Source organism: Podarcis cretensis (assembly GCF_951804945.1).
Source record: "Podarcis cretensis genome assembly, chromosome: 6".
Classification (NCBI taxonomy): Eukaryota; Metazoa; Chordata; class Lepidosauria; order Squamata; family Lacertidae; genus Podarcis; species Podarcis cretensis.
Window position 1 is genome coordinate 21,359,806 of NC_137175.1, and position 13,634 is coordinate 21,373,439.

The 13,634-nt window shown below is 44.1% G+C and overlaps 1 protein-coding gene across 1 annotated transcript in view; it reads left to right on the forward strand.

Annotated features, from left to right (window-relative positions):
• PREX1 (phosphatidylinositol-3,4,5-trisphosphate dependent Rac exchange factor 1) overlaps positions 1–13,634 on the forward strand; it is a 220,779-nt gene that overhangs the window by 100,117 nt on the left and 107,028 nt on the right. The window contains exons 3-4 of the mRNA XM_079978837.1: positions 4,664–4,786; positions 10,350–10,454. Coding sequence (XP_079834963.1) covers positions 4,664–4,786; positions 10,350–10,454 — 228 coding nt within the window. The remainder of the gene's footprint in view (positions 1–4,663; positions 4,787–10,349; positions 10,455–13,634) is intronic.

Below are 13,634 nucleotides of genomic sequence, written 5' to 3' on the forward strand. Positions count from 1 at the left end.
GTAGCAACCCTAGGCAAACCTTTGCTCCCAGGGACCAATGGGAAGGTCTAACTGGATGCACCTATAGTTGTCAATATTAAATTGGTAGGCAAAGTGTTGGGGTTTCTACTGATGAATGAGCCATTTCTGGATAAATTGATAAAATTATTGGCTTGATCTCATCCAGTTCAAATTGATGTTGATGCTATTGTGTTCCACGTCAAGGATGCAACAGGATCCAGTTATCCTTCCACTATGAGACTCCAACCCTCACCCCCACCTCCTAGTCTGGCATTAAGAAGTCGCAATAAGGCAACTTGGAAGGGAGGTCTCTCAGCCCTCTGTTTCTTGGTGTGCAGCTCCACATGCCTGGGAAATACAGTCAGTGAGCAGGTAGAATGGACTTTGAAGGAATGTAAATGTGCAGGGGCTCATGGAGAAGGGTTGAACTCATCTCTGCTTGGATTAAAAACCTGAGCTGGAGAAGAATTTGAGAGGTCATAACACTCACTCTCCTCTTTGACCAAAAAATTAGAAGCCTGCATTTCCAAGCTGGGAGATGTGAATCCTGACTACATATTTAGTGGTTTGTTTCCTTCTTTTGATCATCAATCCTGTTGTATACCCCTTTTAACCATATGCTTTGAAGCATACATAAGCGCAGTCCTGAAGGTGCAGGTCAAGAGCCCATTTAGCATGCTGTTCTCACAGTGGCCAACCAGATGGCTGTGGGAAGCCTGCAAGTCAGACATGAGTGTACCAGCACTCTCCCCACCTGCTCTTTCCAGCAACTTGCATTTAGAAGCATAAGGCTTCTGATTGTGGAGGTGGAACACAGCCATCATGGCTAGCTGGTAGCCATTGCTAGCATTATTCTCCATGTATTTGTCCTCTTTTAAAGTCATCCAAGTTGGTGGCCACCATTGCCTTCTGTCGGAGTAAGTTCTATAGTGCTTTGTCTTGTTTATCTTGAATCTTCTAGCATTCAGGTTCATGAGTTCTAGTGCTACAAGAGAGGGAGGAAAACTATCCTCTTTCTCTGTGCCCTCCCCTGGAGTCCTACTCACTAGGGAGAAGAAGAAAGGATCCAGGGGGAAACGGAGGGGAGAACTGCAGCAAAATTTAGTGTGCATAATTTAAAGGCACACACAGACTCTCTTGGGATTTCGACTCTAGATGCTGCTATTTGCTTATGTTGCTGTTTTGCTCAGCAGCCAGTGAAGTTCATGCTTGCTTCCTCTCCTGGAGAGAGGAGCTGTGCATGCCATTGATGGCTCTTTCTCTAGGGTGAGATCTGGGTTGGGTGGGCAACATTTTTCTTGCAGGCCTCATTCAGCTGCCTGGAGAACAAGCAAAGGTTCAGCAGGTGAAGCTTTTTTTCTGGTCTGCAGATGCAGCAGATGATAAAATGCTGATGGATATTATTTCCATTGCTTTTATTCCAAATGATTTATCACCTCCAAAGGTGCTAAATATATCTGTCACCGCAATCACATATTACATCAGTTCATTTTCTGTTCGCTACTGATTGAATGCATTTTTTGCCTGAAGCCTCTTTGTGGGTGCAGAGTGATGCTTTTGGTTTATCTCTTTGCCGAAGCACAGGGAGGATTTAAGAAGCTCTTGTAAAAATAAAGGGTCTTTTTCACTACTTGGTCATTGACACAAGAGGCTAACCTTTGCAATTCCATACAAGGTTATCAAGGCCCTCTCCCCACTCCTTTGGCCAGTGCTTCAATTGCAAAAGGTTTTGCAAGGAGGGGCAGCTCTACTGTTAGGCACCCTCCTCAGATGACACCTGCTGGGGGGCTCTTAGATACCTCTGTACTCCTAGCTAGCCTGTTGACCTCAAGTGAAGTAGAAGATGCTGTCCCTTTGCCAGTGTTGAAATAATAATCAACTAAGAGTCCAATTGATTTCCGTATGTAGAATGGGACTTTGTTGTTGTCTTGACTTTCGTCTCAGGTGGCAAAATGTCTTGGGCTGGCCCTTTTGGCAAATACAACTTCTCTTCTCCCAGTTGCCCTTTTCTACATCTTTTTCCCCAGGTCTGCAATATCTTCTTTGAAGTGAATCCAAGTAGTCCTTAAGTATCCCCGCATCATAGACTCATCAAATGGATTTGAGCTCTGCTTTGCGACCACAAGATTTGCTTCCCCAGTTTTCAATAACCAATTTCAAAACTGTCGAAGTCAGAATTCTTTGTTCCAGTTCTTTGTTAATGACTTTGTACATATTTACTATTGAATCTGCCATTCTGTATCTAGTTTATCCTTTTGAAACATCAAGTTTAGATAGCTTTACAAGGAGACTATACTTTCCCTCTCCATGTATTTGTTATGGGTGAGACTCAAGCAAGTTGTTGCATGCACAGAACGAGGTCCATTCAGGCAGCAGGACTGTCCACCTCTCTCCTTCCCTTGTGTCCCCTAAATTTGCTCTGGAGGGTTTGGAGAACAACCAGGACAGGTTTATTTCTTTATTTCATAAAATTTCTATAGTGCTTGATGGAACCCTTGCACCTCAAAGTGGTTTAGAAAAAGCATTGTAGGGGGTGACCAGGGAGAGAAAAGTGGGAAGTCCTGCATGAGGACTTTCATGAGTACGTAGTGCACTTGGCACTGCATTTTTAGGTCACTGCACATAGATCCCCATTTTGTTGTTAGAAGAGTCCTCTAAGGTAGCTTTAAGGCTGTAAGATGGCTATTGGGTCAAGATCACACAGTGAACTTCACAACTGAGCAGAGATTTGAAAGTGCATCTCTCTGCTCCTCGTTCAGTTTCTAAACCACACAAGTTCTCACATTCTTGGGGGATAAGTCCATCATTGAGTGTTACCCATGATCACTAAATGGAACCTCAGTGTTCAGAGGCAGTGTATCTCTTAATAGCAGAAATAGTGTGGGGCTGTTACTCTTGTGCCCTGCTTGTGACCTACATATGACTGATCACTCTTTGACACAGGATGTTTGATTAGGTAGATCATTGGCCAGTAGGACTTTCATTGCGTCCTAATGCTCTTATGATTAACATTGACAGAACTGAGAGTGCTGAATGGGTTTGATGATGGAGGAACATCTCAACATGTTGGATCATTTCCTGCTCCCAGAGGTCTATAAATGTGGTCGCTTGCCAGACAGAACATAGCCTTTTGAAATAGGCAACCAAACACTTTATTCTGTCTTCTGCCTTGGTTATTTCATAATCTGAAACTGAAACAAGCAAACAAAATGCTTAGTGCAGATCTCTGCTGCCCAGCAGTTACAATACTAATGACATAAAGGATGACAAATTAGATTTCCCTAGGGCAATCAGAACAGGTTTTAACTCCTCATTAAAACCACCCTGGTAAACACAAAGCCATCTCTGGCTTTGAGACAGCTGGCTGGATTGAGGATCACCTTCAGCAGGAAGCAAGCAGCTGAGGATAAGACAGAAGGCAGTGCGTGCCAGACAGATAATTAAGGCCCATCAGAACCCATTAACATAGCTGACCTCTGCTCTGTGGCCCAGTACATGCTGAGAAGGGGATTGCAGATATTACAAATAGTAGCATTAGAGAGGACAGTTGCTCAAATCACGCATCCTGCTAAACCATGCTTAAGGAAGCTGAATTGACAAAAGGTTGTTTGTGATCAGGTGGCAAACCCTGATTCAGATCATGGGATGAAATGGATTTGCAAACCGTGGTTTATTGCTAACTTTAGTTTCTTGGGATGTCTGCATTGAGAGGCAGTGACTAACAACCAGAATTTCACCTCCAGAGCCGCTGCAGCATGAAGAAGGGGGTGCATTTTTGAATTTATGAATGCTGTGAGGATAAATAACAAAAGCAGAAAAAAAACGCTCCAAGTCATGGTTTGCCAGCTTTACATGTGGAAACTCAAAACCATGGTTTGTTTTACCAAGAAGTCTAGCTCTTAGCTCTGCTTGCCTTTTAAGTTTGAAAATTGATGTCTCGTTTCCTCCCATGTCTTAGTGGCTTTTTGTGGGGGGTCGGGATCAGGTCAGGAGGTCTAGATAAACTCCAGAATAGTGGACAGGAGGAGGAAAGTGGTATAGTTCTGTTTGGCAAGCTGCAATACTTGCTCATAATGAAATGTTTGTCATAGTGTGACATTGAATTACATCCTATGCATTTGTGTGCTGCTTTTCTGCTGTGAATGGCATTCAAGGAAGATAAACAGCAACGTAGAAACAACAAAACACACAAACAACCATAATAAAGCATAAGAGAACAGATGAAATATCAGGCTATGCTTTGCAAGGGCACCTGACAAAGAGCTTCTGAGTATGATCTCAGCTGCTGGGCAGGTGAATATGGGGACAAGTGATTTTTCAAGTATCCTGAGTCCAGACAGTTAAGAGTTTTAAGGTCTGTGACTCCGCTCAGATGCCACACTGAACAATGAACCGTAGCTATCACAAACCATGGTTTATAGACCTGCTGCAAACTATGGTTTCTGTTTGTGGTTTGCTGAGCAATCACAATTCATAATTTGTCAATTCAGCATTTGTGCTAACTCATAGTTAAATAGGTACAGTTTAGTGTGATGCCTCAACCATCATTATCAAATAGTAGGGATAGTAAAGATAGTTTGGGATGGATGGATCAGAATAATATTTTAAGACCCTATCATGTTTTTCATTAGCTATTATTAATGGATACTCCTTTATGTTGCAGATTTTATTTTCCAACATAGAAGATATACTTGATGTTCACAAGGACTTCCTGACGGCTCTGGAATATTGTTTGCATCCAGAACCTCAGTCTCAGCATGAACTGGGAGAAGTTTTCTTAAAATTTGTGAGTATGAGCTCAAATGCTTATTTGCAAATGTATCATTTTGATAAGGTACTTTCTCAGGTCCTCTTCTTCTTCTTCTTCTTCTTCTTCTTCTTCTTCTTCTTCTTCTTCTTCTTCCTCTTTCTCCCACACCACACTCACAGGGGTTCAAAGCAAATGACCAAAGAGGGAAAACTCTAGTTTCTTTTAAAATTCGATCTCTCTGGCCCTAGGGGATTTAGTCTACTTTCCCCCCAGACTGTCTTTCATCCCAGAGATGCTTCTTAACCCCAAAGCACTTTGCGATAAATTCAAACAAATCTGTTGGTAAAATCACACATTAAGAAGCAGCCCTGCCAGACAGAAACTTAAATAAATTGGCAAGCATATTTCCCATTATTCAAGACATTCTGCAGGATGCTCTTTCTGAGCAATTATAAAGCACAACCCAGTTGATAAGATTGAGATTGCATTAAATATTGCATGCCCTTGATGGCCATGTATAATGCAACAGATGTGTAAATTGTGCAGGCCATTTTAAGGCACCAGGCTTGTGTGGCCACCATAGACTCCCACTGCATTGAGCTGCCCACATGTAAGTAGGATTGTTGTATCTGCTCACATGTGATCCTGTAATTCCTCCAGCCTGTTTGGAAATATGGCAATATGTGAAGTGGCCCTAAATCAATGGGGGAGAATTTCCCGAATAAGAAAAAATCTGTTTTTAGATAGCTACGGTTAGTGACCATTGATACACTTGGTAAGTGCAGGTTCAGATTTCCAGGGGTAGCACCTGCAATTATGTAACTGATAATTTCCTCATCCAGCTAAGGAACCTCAATGTCATCCAGAGAGGAAATTAAACACTTCAGGCACTGGGTAATTTGAAAGCATAGCTTTCATACTTGTGGCTCTTATGCATGAAGGGCAGCTGGGAAAGTCTTGATGAAAACCCTCTGGCTTGTATATAATTATTGAATACATTGAGCTGAGTTTTGCCAGGAGATGTCATGGTCTAAATTTAACCTCTAACAATGCAGCCAAAGTCACAGAGCTGCAATCACAATCAACAAATCGACATTGGGTCCTTTCACCCCAGTGTCACCTCTGCTCAAATGGAAAGAGTTCAGTGATGCTGAAGGATGATATTTGAAAAACCAGTTTCCCGGTGCCCTGCTCATAAGTATACCCGGAAGATGTGCATAGGGCAAGTGTCTGGGGTTCTGGGACTTGATTGTGCTGAGACCGGGACTTAGCAGATTCAGTCCCACCTAACATGGCCAATGATCAGGGATTAAGCTGTAGTCTTAACAGCGTCTGCCGGCTGTGTATTGCCCACCCCTGGTATAAAGAGTTATTTGGGGTTAACGTAAGACGAGTCCTATTGGTCCAGACCAAAGCTTTCTAGTCATGGTTCTTCTTCTTGTTCTCATAGTCATAAGAAGAACTCGATGTTGCCCTTGAGGATGGGTCCTTAGCTAGGCTGAGATCGAACCTGCATTTGATAATGCTCATAAGGAGGGTCCTGCTGGATCAGGCCACTAGTCCAGCATCCAGTGGCCACCCAGATGCCTGGGGGAAACCTGGAAGCAGGACCCAAGCACATGAGCACTCTTCCCTCCTGTGGTTTCTAGACACTAGTATCCAGAATTATACTACCTCCAACTGATGGGAGGGCATTCCACAGAGCAGGTGCCACTACCAAGAATGTCCCTGATCTCCCTCTCCACCTATAGTTGAATATTATTCAGCAATATTTTAGGCTGCAATCCTAACGATGTAGGCTTGCAAGTAAGTCCAACTGAATTCATTGGGGCTTATGCCCAGGTAAGCGTAGCTGGCATTGCAGTCTTACTCGTCAGTAAAGCTGCTGGCATACACTTCTTAATAAACTGCCAATTCTGTAAATAGCTTTGGTCGAGGTAACTCCCCCCCCTTTTTTTTACTATTCTCAGAAATGAAACCTTCAGCCTCTATACATACAAAAGCAGCCCTCTTGCCGCTGAAGTGTTGTCTCTCCCTATACCTCATGAAGTGGTATTTTAAGAACAAAAACTGTCCTGTTCGGTTGCGTCACCCCCCGCCCCAAAGCCATACAGCTTCCTGCATCTGGTCACCAGGAACCAGGATCCTTTGCCTTTATACTGCTGCAACCTTCTGCTCAAATTTGCCTGAAACTGAATAAGCAGCTGCAATTCCAGATGTGTAGTGTAGCAAAAGATAAGACCTGAGAGCCTGCCGCTTTCCAGCTTCTTTCCTTAATCTTTTTGTGGCTGATGCTTTTATTTCCCCTGGTGGTTGTGATTGGATGGAGAAACAATGTTAAATAATGATAAATGAAGAGGCAAAAACAAATGTGTAATTAGATTATACTAAACAGAATCTTTAGGGACAACAAAAGCATCCCTTTTTTAGTGGCCTCCAGTGCTGCTTATCTGGATCCTGCCTTGTTCTTTGTAGACAGCGGATCCCTTCCATTTGGTAACAGGAAAGGAATTCACGGTTCATGGAATGTATGATCTTCTAATGAAATTGATTGGCAGTCGTTTCGGGACAGACAAAAGAAAGTACTACGTCAGGCGGCCACGTAGTTTACTTTCAGAATTTGCTGCCTCAAGGCGCAATGATGTCTGCTGCCTTTAAAGGGGATTTGACAAATTCATGAAAGATCAGTTTGTCCGTGGCGAAATGAAACGTCCAGATTCAGAGACGGCATACTTCTGATGGGGACTGACTGCAGCGGAAGTTGACTCCTTTTATGGGTTCCTGGGAGGCATCTGGCTGCCATGTTGCGCTAGTCCAGGGATGGGAAAGCTGTGTGGACCTTTGTATGTTGGATTCCAACTCCCATCGGCCCCAGCCAGCATGACTATTGATGATGGGAGCTGTCGGACCACATCTAGAGGGCCGCAAATTACCCATCTTTGGATTAACGGCTCAGGACTGCAATACCTCAAGGGCTTGCCTCTCCCCATATAAACTCTCCCCAGGGAGGCTCACCTGGCGCCTTCATTATATATCTTTAGGCACCAGGCGGAAATGCTCCTCTTCAACCAGGTCATTGGCTGATGGCCTTTTAAATGTGCTTGTGAGAGGGGGCGGTATCGTTTTGTTGCTTCTTCTTTAGCTATATATTTGTGCGTCTATCTTTTATTTTTATGTTGTGAACTGCCCTGATATCTTTGGCTAAAGGGTAGTTTATTACTACTACTACTACTCAGTGGCGTAGCGTGGGGGGTGCAGGGGGGGCCGGCCGCACCGGGCGCAACATCTGGGGGTTAGGGAAATCCACGGGTTAGGGGGCGCAAATCCACGGGTTAGGGGGCGCAAATTACTTGCCTTGCCCCGGGTGCTGATAACCCACGCTACGCCACTGCTACTACTACTACTACTACTACTACTACTATTGCTACTGATAGGACACGGGTGGTGCTGTGGGTTAAACCAGAGAGCCTAGGACTTGCTGATCAGAAGGTCAGCGGTTCGAATTCCCATGACAGTTTGAGCTCCTGTTGTTCGATCCCATCTCCTGCCAACCTAGCAGTTCGAAAGCACGTCAAAGTGCAAGTAGATAAATAGGTACCGCTCTGGCGGGAAGGTAAACGGCATTTCCGTGTGCTGCTCAGGTTCGCCAGAAGCAGCTTAGTCAAGCTGACCACATGACCCGGAAGCTGTACGCCGGCTCCCTCGGCCAATAAAGCGAGATGAGCGCAGCAACCCCAGAGTCGGTCACGACTGGACCTAATGGTCAGGGGGCCCTTTACCTTTAGCTTACTACTACTATTACTACTACTACTACTACTACTACTACTAATATAACTGAACTCAGGATCAGTGTTGAGCCATCAGCATTCTTTGGCAACTGCTAAAGCCCCAGTATGCTAGCAGGGCCCATTGTTGACACCAGCCCTGTTCTCTTCCTCAAGCCATTTTAATTCTGGGGCACTGTGGGAAATGGAAATGGAAACCTGACCCAGCCCCTGTTGGGGCACTATTGCTTTTTACCTCCAGCTAAGGCCCATTGATAGAAGAGGGATACAACTCCAAGCAAGTAGTAAATGGTAATAAAGTGGTATAGAGGTATACTCAGCAGCGTTTGAATAATATGCACACTTAGGTCGTAGGATGTGTACGGTTTGAAGTCACATGAAACTACCACCTTGCAGGTCTGGGTCTGCATAGTGCCTGGAAGGGTGGCTGCCTGGGAACCATGTGTACACTGCTGCCTTGGGCTCCATGATGGAAGAAAGGCGCAATATAAATGCAATAAAATAAAACATACAAATAAAAGGCAAATGCCAGGTGACAAGGAACTAGATGGATATTCAGTACCTGGGACGACCTCTTGATTTTTCTACTGAAAGTCTCCTAGTGTGATTGCTAGCTATCTTGCTCATCCTAGTCAGCCATGGAAGGGTTTTTTATTCCATGTCTGATTGATTCTGGCATGGAGACGGTTTTACTGCTTGTCTGAAAAACTTTCTGTGCCAATCTGCAGATGACTGTGTTTTGTAACGGGCTTAGCATGTCTGATCTTCATTCAGCGGGGGTGGGGTAGCCAACTTGAACTGTGACACGGAAAGTACATCATGTAACAGCGATGGCAGTTGCTTTTTGATGTTAGTATGTAGAGAGAATTTATTTCAGCTAGAAAATTGGAGTGTGTGCTTGTAAGCTGTTTATGTCTCAGACGTGTGTGTGTGTGAGAGAGAGAGAGAGAGAGAGAACGAACCCAGAAGGCAGCTTCATTTTTTCTTCATTTGTTCCTACCTATAAAGACGCAAGCCGTATTTTATACTGAGTTGTGGCATGTCTCTTTGGCGCTGGAAACTGCTATATCAAAAACAAAAAAGCTGTGTCTGCAGCCGATCATGTAGTCCTCCCCCCCCCCATGTACACGTATGATGCACTAAGATGCACTTACGTTTCTCTGGATCTCTCACAGAGTTTGCATATATTTATGAGGGTCTCACTTTGTATGTATGTGTGTGTTGTGCCTGCATAAAAAGAATTTGTTTCCCACCCCTTACACATCCTTTTTCTTCCTTTGTCCATTTGTTCCTTTGTCCTTTGTCCATTTGTTTAGTGTAATGTGAATCAGCTTAGACTCGTGCATGCCTTCTCTTTTCTCCCCATGCAGCTGGTTGGAGGTGTTTGGAAGCGTTTGCTTCTGTTTTTATTTAGCCATAGCTTGTTGTATCATTCATGCCAACAAACTGTTTCTAACATTAACTATGGTTTGTATGAAACAAGCCAACCTGGAACAATGCGCAAAATGGGTTTATTGTAAAACATGGCCCTAATATTGCAGTGTCTTAAAAAATACCTATCTTCACAGAGAGGTTTTTCACTGAAAGGTGTAATATTTAAGAAGGCAGTCCAGAAACCTTCCTGCAGGACAACATGAACTTAAAAACGCAATAGATGACACCTCCAACTGTTTGCTCATATCTCATAATTTCCAGTGTGCGTGATTTGTACACATTTGAAAGGAAATTTGATTTGTACTAATTTGAAGTAAAATACAAAAGGTAAATGGGATGCCTTTCATTTACGTGTGCTTTTTTTCTTCCTCACCTTGCAGAAAGACAAGTTCTTTGTATACGAGGAATATTGCAGCAACCATGAAAAAGCACTCAGGCTCTTGATGGAACTGAACAAGATCCCACCTGTGAGAGCATTCCTATTGGTAAGCACTGGTGGTACCCAAATGGCACATGATGCTCAGTTATAGAAAGTTTAAAAATGCTGTATGCTTACTGATAAGAACCTGTGCTTTTCATGCAGAAGGTCCCAGGTTTAATCCCCGGCATATCCAGGTAGGGCTGAGACAGACCCCTGCCTTAAACCTTGGAGAGCTGCTTCCAATCAGTGTAGTCAGTACGGAGCTAGATGGATGGCGCTGTGGTCTAAACCACTGAGCCTCTTGCGCTTGCTGATCAGAAGGTTGGCAGTTTGAATCCCCGTGATGGGTTGAGCTCCCATTGCTCTGTCCCAGCTCCTGCCAACCTAGCAGTTCAAAAGCACACCAGTGCAAGTAGATAAATAGGTACCGCTGTGGCGGGAAGTTAAACGGAATTTCTGTGCACTCTAGTTTCCATCACAGTGTTCAGTTGTGCCCGAAGCTAAACATGACCTGGCCACATGACCCTGAAAGCTGTCTGTGGACAAACGCCGGCTCCCTTGGCCTGAAGTGAGATGAGTGCCGCAACCTCATAGTTGCCTTTGACTGGACTCAGCCGTCCTAGGCTCCTTTACCTTTACTTTTTAATGTAGATGGATCAGTGATCTGACTGTATAAAGCAGTTCCTATGCCCCACACAAAAACACACACAAAGCAAAGTATAGTCATAAATACTAGTCTGTAGCAGAAGACCACCAGCAGAGAAGGGGCTTCTTCATTCTTTCCCCTTTTAGCAGTTGTTCTCTTTAAAGTCATTCCCAATCTGCTCTCAAGCCAAGAGGAAAACATACATTGGTTGAAACTTGTTCAAGGGCTATGATCTAAAATGGGTTGCAAATGCACTGCCCTCCAGATGCTGTTGTGCTACAGCTCCCATCATCCCTTACCAATGGTGGCTGAGGATGATGGGGATTGTGGATCACAGCATCTGAAGGACATTAGGTTAGCTCCTGTTGGTCCAAAGACATTTTGATATAGCAGCTTTGTTGAAGGTAAGCCTGTTTGAGTCTTGCCAGGTCTGGGCATCCTTTGTATGCTACTTAAGAGTTAGAAGATAAATAATGAAAACAAACTAACTGATTCAGTTGTCTTTAAACTGTTTGGGGCCTCAGTAATTTATTACTAAGTTTGGTGTGCACCTTTTGTGGTATCCTCTTCTGTTTGTTTCACAGGCTGATCCCTTCTCTCCACCCTCTTTTCAGTTCCCTTTTCTGAAAAGCCATACTTCCCATTTCTGATTAATTTGATCTGCCAAGACGTGTCACTTCTTCTGGTCTCTACTACATGGCCCTTGTGTGCGGTCTGTGATAGTATTGTGCATAGATGGAGAATTCCCTGCAGTAAATCACTATGACATTATTGTTGGGAATCTTAGGTGAGATATCCACATAGCATAGTCTGCCCCAGTTCCAGTCACCACACAGAGACAGCTTAAGGTCCAAAAAAGTTTACTGCTGCAGAAGACCAGGCTTCAGTAATACAGTTCTGGATGTTGATACATACAGCTTGTAGGCTTTGCAGATACAGATACAGATATATACAAGTAGGAAGTATTTCTCTTGCTCCAGCAGGTTCAAGACTTAACACATACTCCGACTCATGGACAGACTCACCAACTGACTAATGTGCTGGCATACCTTAATCACTTATATAGAAGGCACTGGGCCGTTGCTATAGTAACTAGCTTAGCTGACCTTGCACCTGCTGGCTTTATCTCATACATGGGGTGATTTGTGCCCATGAAAGAAATTAACCCCTTTCCCCATGTCTAATCCCCCCAACAATTATCTCCAGAATGCTGGAATATCTAGACCAGGGGTCAGCAACCTTTTCCAGTTGTGGGCCGGTCAACCATTCCTCAGACCATGTGGTGGGCCGGACTATTTTTTTCTTTGGGGGGGGGATGAACGAATTCCTATGCCCCATAAATAACCCAGAGATGCATTTTAAATAAAAGCAGACATTCTACTCATGTAAAAGCACACTGATTCCCGGACTGTCCGCGGGCCGGATTTAGAAGGCGATTGGGCCAGATCTGGCCCCCGGGCCTTAGGTTGCCTACCCCTGATCTAGACTGTTAGCATACCTAAGAAGAAGGTAGTAGATTGCTGCTAATGCGCCTCAGAGAACCTTCCTTGGAAGCTATCACGTGTCAAGTTCTGCTGGCAAAACGTAGCTAGAGAAGTTCCTCTTGTTCCATTTGCAGACATAAGCATCTCTGTTCAATTTTTGAGAGAGAGAGAGAAACTTTGAGTGCAGACATTATTCTAGAATGTTCTCTGCATCAGCTAATTGGACTGGCGGAAAACAAAACTCTTCAGCAACGTCACCTCATCTTTTGACACGGCAGGAAGGTTTGTAGACAGTGGTGCTGTTTTGTTTCTGCAAAAAAATGAGATTTTGTAAGACATTTGTATGTAGGGAATATGTGGAAGGCTGGTATTTCTTTATGTCAACCTCCCCCCATTTTTCACCCTGCCCCCCTTCCCCAATCCTGCCCAGCATAATAATGTCCCCATCTAATGAGGTCAAATGAGAAAATAAAAGAGTTTCTTGTGTGAGTGGAATTGGCCGTGGTGCTCTCACAGTGGCTGAAATAGAGACCTGCCTTGGAAAATGTGGGAAAACTCTGTGCTGAATTCAAAGGCCAAGACTGGAGAAAACAACAAGAGGGACAAGAATGGTTTATGATTCACACAAGAACCCTGGAAAATGAGAACGAGAATTTTGGAAGGTAGTGGCCAGCACTGCCAGCCTCAAACAGTCTGAAAAATGTGTGCATCGAAGCCAGACTCTGTGTCTATAGAGGAAATCTAATTATTGGTGTCTGGTGAAAACATCTTCAAAGAGTGAAAATGTTCATTGTGCAAAACTCATAAGCAGTTCTGGGCAGCTGTGTCAGATAATGCTCTGGAGATCTCATGAGAACCCCAGATGGGCAAAAGCTGGCAGGCTCAGGACCTGAGAAACACCAGTTGTTACCTGACAGGTACTTACTAAGTAAGAATAAGTCTGTGGCAGAGATGGGGGACTAGGTGCTCTCAAGAGGAACACCACCCCCATTGTTAAAACCACTCTGGGAACTGAAGCTTTGCCATGCGCCCATGAGGACGTTCAGGCTGTTCTGGAATGTGCATCTGGTCTGGGTGCATTTCAGTCTGTGCTGCTGATTCACTTCTGACACTA